Source organism: Petaurus breviceps, unplaced genomic scaffold (assembly GCF_028583685.1).
Source record: "Petaurus breviceps papuanus isolate PSGF00001 unplaced genomic scaffold, PetGlider_PUasm1.0 37, whole genome shotgun sequence".
Lineage (NCBI taxonomy): Eukaryota > Metazoa > Chordata > Mammalia > Diprotodontia > Petauridae > Petaurus > Petaurus breviceps.
In genome coordinates this window covers 20,232,366-20,240,053 of record NW_027186296.1, presented here as the reverse complement: position 1 = coordinate 20,240,053, position 7,688 = coordinate 20,232,366, and the positions used below count along the sequence as shown (strand labels likewise).

The 7,688-nt window shown below is 42.1% G+C and overlaps 1 protein-coding gene and 1 pseudogene across 1 annotated transcript in view; both read right to left on the bottom strand.

Annotated features, from left to right (window-relative positions):
* GLDN (gliomedin) overlaps positions 1 to 2,673 on the bottom strand; it is an 84,094-nt gene extending 81,421 nt beyond the window's left edge. The window contains exon 1 of the mRNA XM_069098051.1: positions 2,198 to 2,673. Within this exon, the coding sequence (XP_068954152.1) occupies positions 2,198 to 2,560 (363 nt within the window). The 5' untranslated portion in view covers positions 2,561 to 2,673. The remainder of the gene's footprint in view (positions 1 to 2,197) is intronic.
* Positions 2,674 to 4,804: 2,131 nt separating this feature from the next.
* Positions 4,805 to 5,667, bottom strand: LOC138168497 (carbonic anhydrase 2 pseudogene; annotated as a pseudogene).
* Between the last annotated feature and the right edge of the window lie 2,021 nt (positions 5,668 to 7,688).

Genomic DNA, 7,688 nt, shown 5'->3' with positions numbered 1-7,688 from the left:
GAGAGAGAGAGAGAGAGAGAGAGAGAGAGAGAGAGAGAGAGAGAGAGCAGTCTTCTTTTCTGAGAAAAGTAGAGAGTGAACATGAGAAGAATTTAGGAGCATGACCCAAGAGTAAATACAATACTTCCTGAAAAATGCCACGTCCTCCTTGATACTCAGGTATCCCTCCTCTCTTCCCACCCTGCTTTTTATGTGTGCCATGGCCTATAAGGGAGAACAAAGAGGCAAGTGTGATGGGCAAGGTATAACTGATTACTCTTGTAAAGAAGTGCCAAATCTGACTTCATGAGGTCAGTAGCATCTTCTGTATTCAGGAAAGATCATGCTCCATTAGACAATGATGCTCAACATATTATTGGAAGTAAAGTAATGCCTTTGGATTTATAAATAAATTCTTGCAAACTAGTTAACAAGTTTGATGTTTTCACTAGCAGAATTCTCTATAAACAAGTTGCTATGTTAGAGTGCCATTGACCTGAGGTCCTCTTAAGAGTCAAATCTGAACTTTAGATTGTCAAAGGAAAGAAAATTTAGGAAGACCGACTTCCAGGCTTATTTGTTGCTCTGGCCTTTCCTCATGCCTGTAGCACTTAATGGATTATGATATAAGGACACAGTTTTGATATATTTGTTAAAAACAATTTCCACCAGATAGCATTCTTCTTCTATCGATCTATTTTTACGGTTGGAAGCATATGGGTGAACTAACCAAACAGACTATGAATATCAGCTAGATCAGTGAGGAAAAAAGTATGGGAGACAAGAGACTCTCCTAGAGGCATTAATTTTGCAGTAGAGGAAGAGCAAAGGGGTTCTTTCTGCAATCTTTGTTTGGGGTGAGGGCTCAGAATTTAAATATATGACACTGCCTGAAAGGAAGGTTGGAATTGGAAGTCATCTACTGAAAGAGATCATCCAAGCATGAGTTTTGCTTCCTTATAATCTTAGGAATCTTTTAGTTTGTTTTAGATATTAAAATTCTGTATAATAATAGGACTTTGAGTGGTGACATCTCCACAAATCTTGTACTCAAAAGTACCTCCTACACCCCTTGACTTCAGATGACAGAACTGAATTCCTTCTAATTATAAAGTGAAATAAACCCACAGTAATTATAATTAATAATGAAATGAAATAGGAAAGGTCAATTCAATCTACAAGTAATTGCTGGGTAATTATTAAATTAAAATCAGTAAAGTAGCCCACTAACTTAAAATTGCAAAAATAATGCATTTCTAAAGGCTAAATAAATTTCTAAATTCTGAAAGGAATTTTAAGGAACTGTTTCATGTGTGTGCTGTGGAAAAAGCACCTGACTTAGAGTCATAGACCTGGGTTCAAATTTCTACTCTATTATTACCTGTGTGACCTTTGGCAAGTCACTTCACCCCTGATTCTGCAGATGTAAAATGAGGAGGTGGGGTACACCAGATGACTTCTGAAATCTCCTGCAGTTCTAAATCTATGATCCTAAAATCTAAAATGAACATTCTGTGGTTATTAAGCATTAGAATAACAGTAATCAACCATCCACTTAAATTCCCTCCAAAAGCTGTGCAGCAACTAGGCCCTGATCTCTTTTTTCATGGGCAATATTGAGAGCACTGAAGTTTTGTTTTTCTTTTTCCACCTAAATGGAAGTCAGACAATCTCACCAGCTGGCCCATGGCAAAGAGAATGTTTCTTTTTTAGTTGGGCAGGAGAGAGATGGGGGGCGGGGTTTGGACTATTTTTTTCTTTTTAAATCTTAGGAAATCTTGTACTTAAAAATCCAGAACTCCTTTGAAAGTGCAATCTCTTCTTGTGTCAGATACAGTTATATACCTTTGAACCTAAAAAAGCTCAAATACCTAAGCAATGTTACAAATATGCACATATGCAACCATTTCACATGCCAACATAGGTTCTCTACAGACAGATGAAGCTTCAAAAACTTTCAGGCAAGGGAAGCAGACCCTCAAGAGTACATCCCCACATTAATGTCCTTTCCTCATAGTCCTAAGGCTAAAACATGTATTTGGGAAGAGGCGTCCAGGTGGCATCTAGGTTGGGTTAGTGTGGACCCTAAAGGCCCAAAGCTTTGTCCCAGAACTTGCAAACTTAGCGTGTCTTCCCTCTCAATCTTCCACCTTCCCGCCCACCCCAGAGTGGAAGCACCTGATGAGGGGGGGAAGAGGGAAACGGCATCTACGCCTACCGGCACCATGGAATAAGTCATCATCATCAGCATATCCTGGTTCTCCGCCCGGATGTGTGGCTGGGGCTCCCCAGCATCACTGCGTTTGTTCCGCGCAGCCCCGGGGAGATCTGGCTCGGGGTTACCCGGGATGTCCTGGGGAGCTCGACTCAGCTCCTGGAGGAAGGTGCGGAGGGCGCTGTCCTCTCTCGCCTGCTGAACCCTCTCCGCCTCCAGCGCCAGCAGCGCCTCGCTCAGCCTGCGCCACTGGCACAGCGCGAAGACCGTGCCCACCGCGTTGAGTGCGGAAAGCAACGCCACAGCGGCCAGGGCGCCACGCAGAGCCCAACTGGCTTCCCCGTTCCCCTTCTCTGTTTTGGTCATCCTCTCCACTTAGAGCCCCGGCCGGGCCTCAGGAAGCAGCTTCGAGGTTGACAGCTGGAGGCCAAGTGAGCCGAGCTCTGAGAATAGGGCGGGGGCAGGGCCGGGCCGAGGGGAAGCTCGGCCCGTTCTCTCCTAGTCGGGCTTATAAGCTTCTGGAAAGCCGTGGGCTGGTGACCGCTCTGAGTCACATTGCCCTTGGGCCAAGGGAGCAGGGAGGATTGGAGATGAGCAGCCCTGGCAAATGAGAAACCCCTAGGGATGGATGACAAGAAGGGGAGAAAGGATCAGTGGGAAGGGTCAAGAAAAAGAGCCAAGCTAGAGGCGTTGGTTGCAGAACAGTGGCACCAGATGAAGTTCCTGGTACCAAAGCAAACCTTTTCATATTTTTCCTTCCTCTCCCTTCCCACCTTTAGCCCACCCATCTCCTCTTCAGCATTCAGAAAATCCCCCTCCTTTCCTGGGGGCTGTATAGGTAGAGATGGAGAAAACTATGGATTGTAAAAGAAAAACAGATGGAAAAAGGGTAAGAAAGACAGATAAGGCACAGTTGAGGGGAACCAAGTCAGAATGGAAGGGGAGTTTGGTGAAAAAGTCCATTAGCTTCCATTCAATAGGGTGCTCCGTAAGGATCCATAAGGTCACTCATAAGAGGTATCTGCTCACAAATCACAGTGTTACTGTTGAATTCTTTCCATACTTTTAAATAATTTACATGCTGGTGGGGGTGGTAAGACCTAGGATTATGTTACTCCCAATTTCTCACCATTCCATTCTTTCATTTCCCCACAGTCACTTGACAAATGCCTATCTTTCTGTCTTCATATTGATAGAAGCTAAGGACTAGAGATAAGAAGGAAGACGTTAATATGCTAGACATTGGGGAGTTATAGACAAAGCTCATCAAAGTCAGAAAGGTGAAGATGAAACCCAGTACAGACTGCAGTACCAGCAATCCTGCAGGTAAACTTCCGGAATTCATTAGGTCGAAAAAATGTTTAGTTTGTGCAGTTATCAACGGAGAAGCAGTGTGATTTAGTGGAAGGAGAGCACTGACCTGGGAGTTGGTTCTGGATCCATTACTTACTTGTGTGACTTTGGGCGTGTTATTTCATCTTTCACCGCTTGATTTCCTTATCTGACAGAGAAGGGACTGGATTTTATGATCTCTAGGGGCTTGCTTTAAAACATCTGATGATTCTGTCTTCAGCACTAGGCACTATCCATGGTACTTCGGGTAGATGCAACATTCAGACACTATCTTCTCCCGCACAAACTCTCACAGTTTTTCTCTTGTCAACTCAGTCTCCTCCTAATAGTTCAAGTCCTCTCAATTACTGTCAGTCTTGGGGAGAGAGAGGGAAATTTTCTCTTCTTGTTCTTATGTGACTATACCTTCTATAAACCAAGACATTTCTTCTGTTTCCTCTTCCTTGAACCATGGAGCTCTTCATTTCCCAGTGTGGCTTTCTCATCATTACTTAAGTTTTTATGTGTTTCATACTAATGGGACCAGGCCCTGGTTGTGTTAGAAAGAACCAGTTTTCAGCTAGTGTTGATGTTTCTATAACACATTCCTCCTTTCTCCTTTGGAAAAGGAGAAAAAGGTTCACAGTTACCAAAAGCAGTTGCAATCCCCCCCCCCCAAATTTTTTTATAATTATCTATTTTATTAGCCAACATATATCTAAAATACAATATTAATTTTTTCTTTAAGTTATGGTATATGTTCTCTGAATGGAAATATAATCTGTATTATAACTATAATTAAAATGTTTTTATAGATAATAATTCAAAATTCACAAAACATCATCCCTGTTTTAAAGATTACATAGCTACAAACATGTAAGAATTTTTAAAAATGATATTTCAATATCTTAAATATAACCTCTTAGAATCACTATTATTAATTCTGCCTTCTTACACTTTATAGTGATGCAATTTAATCACTTATTGGAGGTTTGTCTTCAATTTTTCTTCTTTGTTATATTTTTAAAATAGCTTTAGAGTTTACAGCTCTAGACACTCATGTGCCCTATTACATGGGAAGGAACAATTGTAGTATTCTTTATTATTGGTTCTTTGTCACAGAAAAAGCATTGCTATCACCAAAGCACCAGGTCAAAATCACCTTGCCAAGCATTGCACATGGGTCTGCGCTTGTAGGTTATTGGGTTCACACATTAAGAACATTTAAAGTTGGTCTACGACAAGAAAGAATTATCAGGTACAGATACAAAACGACTGGGACTAGTAGAGATGCCTCCAGTGTACAGACTGCTTTGTGCTTGTCTAGAGGGTCATTTTTCTCAGACATCAACAATTGAATGATCTTCTAATTGTCCTGCCATGGAGGGGCTGAACTGGGCGCCAGTTGCATACCATGTGTTTTGAAGGACTTTCACCAGCAGAAGTGAAGTAAAGGCTGTAGAACTTTGCCATCTGTTCAGGACTCACACAGATGTACTTGTGTAAGACAATCCAGGTTACACATTCCAAGAGAGGAGAGTGGTTAGTGAGCCAGGATAAGTATAAAATTCCAAGGACTCAGGAAGAAGACTAGATGGGTCAAAGTCAGTGAAGACTGATTCTTCACCCTTTGTTTGAATTTTATTCATAGCATCAATGACTTTTTGAAGAGCTGGTTTAGTAGTTCCCATCTGTAAAAAGACCCCAACAACAGCCAGTCCATCATCCTTGGTCACAGCAACCTTGAAACTCTCATATTTTGTATTCCAGTGAACCAAGTGAAGCTCAGCTGTATATTGCTTTCCATCCAAAATGTGCTCAGAGCCCTGGCTCTCACTGGAACCCCAAAGAAAATGAAATTGGATCAACCTGTAGTTCCCAATCAGGGGCCCTCCACTTAACACTGATTTATCAGTGGAATCATCAAACTCAACGTTGAAAGAGTGACCATTATTGACGATTCTCTTAGCAGTAGAAGGGTCATAGGAGAATTTCAAAGGCTTCAGAGAACCGTCATACTGCATTTTAGAGTACTCAATTTCCACAGGAGACTGTCGTTTTCCATGGGCAATAGGAAAAGCCTTATACCAGCATTCTGGCCCATTCAAGCCTGGTTCATATCCCCAGTGCTGATGGGACATGGTCTTACAAGATGTTCAGGGTTTAGTAATTAGCTCTTCAGTTGCACCTCTGCACTGGTTACAGCAAGCCTGTCCCCGGCTCTTAGGTGATGGGCTTTTATAGGCTCCCTCCAACTCCAAGTCCCTTTGAGACTAGGGAGGTGGGGGCAGAAAGGGAGGAGATGGTTGAAGGTGGGGGTAGGGGACACTGGTGGAATCCAAAAATTACAGTAAGTATAAATGGGGTGAGGAAGACAGGGCAATATTAGCATGCATAGATACCTTGGAGAATGTTATCAGGGAGTGGCTAAGGCTCTGAAGCCATCTCCCTCTAAGATACAAAAATTCTAATTCTTACAGGTAGACTTTGAACACAGAGAAGCTACAATGATGGCAGTTGGTTCCGTGAGTACATAAGCCAGAGTTACTGAGGAACTAAGGCAGAACTGGAGTTGTGTTGAAATTAGGAGCACTGTGTTGAGTTATGGACTATTTTTTTTTTTTTTTTTGAGGCTGGGTCTCCCTGTCTCACCCAGGCTGGAAGTGGAGAGGGTACTAAAGGGTCTGATCCCAATGTTGATTAGCATGGAAGCTTTAATCTGCTCTGTTCCTGACTTGGGCTGGTTAACTCTTCCTTTGGCAACCAGCCTTCTTCAGAATCCTCCTAACCCCAGGGGCTCATCACATTGGTGCTGGACTTAGTATGGACCTCTAATTGGGTTTAGCCCTACTGCTGTTCAGAACTCCCAAGTTCAAGTGATCTATCTAGCTCTTCAAATATGTGAATTGTGTGTTCATTCTACAGGTAGCTGAAGGTTCAATGGATAGAGAATTAGACCTGAAGTAAAGAAGACATAAGATCAAATCCAACCACAGAGAGTTCCTACCTATGTGACCTTGGGCTAGTCATTTAATCTCTGACTCAGCTTCTTCAACTGTAAAATAGGAATGATGATAGCATCTATCTTCCATTGTTTTTGAGAGGATCCAATTAGATAATACTGGTGAACATTTGCACAATGCCTAGTTTCCTTCCTTCCTTTTGTCCCAGAGAGTAAAATTAAAACAATTAAGGAAAAGTATCCTAACAATTAGAGCTCTCTAATCATGGACCAATCTATGAAGTAGTAAGCTACCTGTAACGGAGATTTTCAAGCAGAGGATAGATGATGAAATAGAATAGATTCCTTCATTTAATGGACTAGAAGACCTGTAAGTTAAATTCTTTTAATTCTCTTACCCATGGCTCCAAGAAGCTATAGTATGCATAGCAGGCACACCCTGGTAAAATTGTCTTAGCAGATGGACTATACCAGACTGAGGGTATTCGCCAGGCTTCAAACCCCGCGGTAGTTGAGGTGTCTGCCCTAAGCATTCAAAGACTTTCCCCAGCAGAATGGGCAGATGAGAATAATTTGCTCCAACAGCCAAAAAGATAGCTGAAACAGGCACTGTGGAGTGCTCAGACCTTGGTCAGACATCGAAGATACCAAGGTCATCCACTGCATCCGCGGCCATCACCACATTTGTCTTGCCACTGGATTTTGATGACTAGAAGAGAGAGTGAGGCTGACAACTTTATGCAGCTCTGCCTCACTTAAATCCAATTCACAGGCAAGTCAAGACATCACACCATGGTGTCATTGGTCCTCTTTGAAAACAAAAGACTAACAACAACAACAACAACAAAGCACCTATTAGATGCAAGGAATTATGCTGAACCTGGGAGAAACAAAGATTAACAAAACAATATGTGGAAGTAACACTAATGTGTGTAATGAGTAACATTACATTAAAATAACACTACATTACTGTAGTTTGCATTCTACTGGAGCTGAGGTGGGGAAAGAACAGTAGAACATATCTGCAGATAAGTAAATAAGAAGCAAGAGGAAGTGAAAGTTAATGACTGGGAGGAGCAGGAAGGCATCATGGAGGAGGTAGCACCTAAAGTGTGCTATGGATCCAAGGTTCAGAGGGAGTGCACTCCAGATGTGAGGGACCATTAGAGAGGAAGAAAATAGAATGTAGAAAAAAAGAGT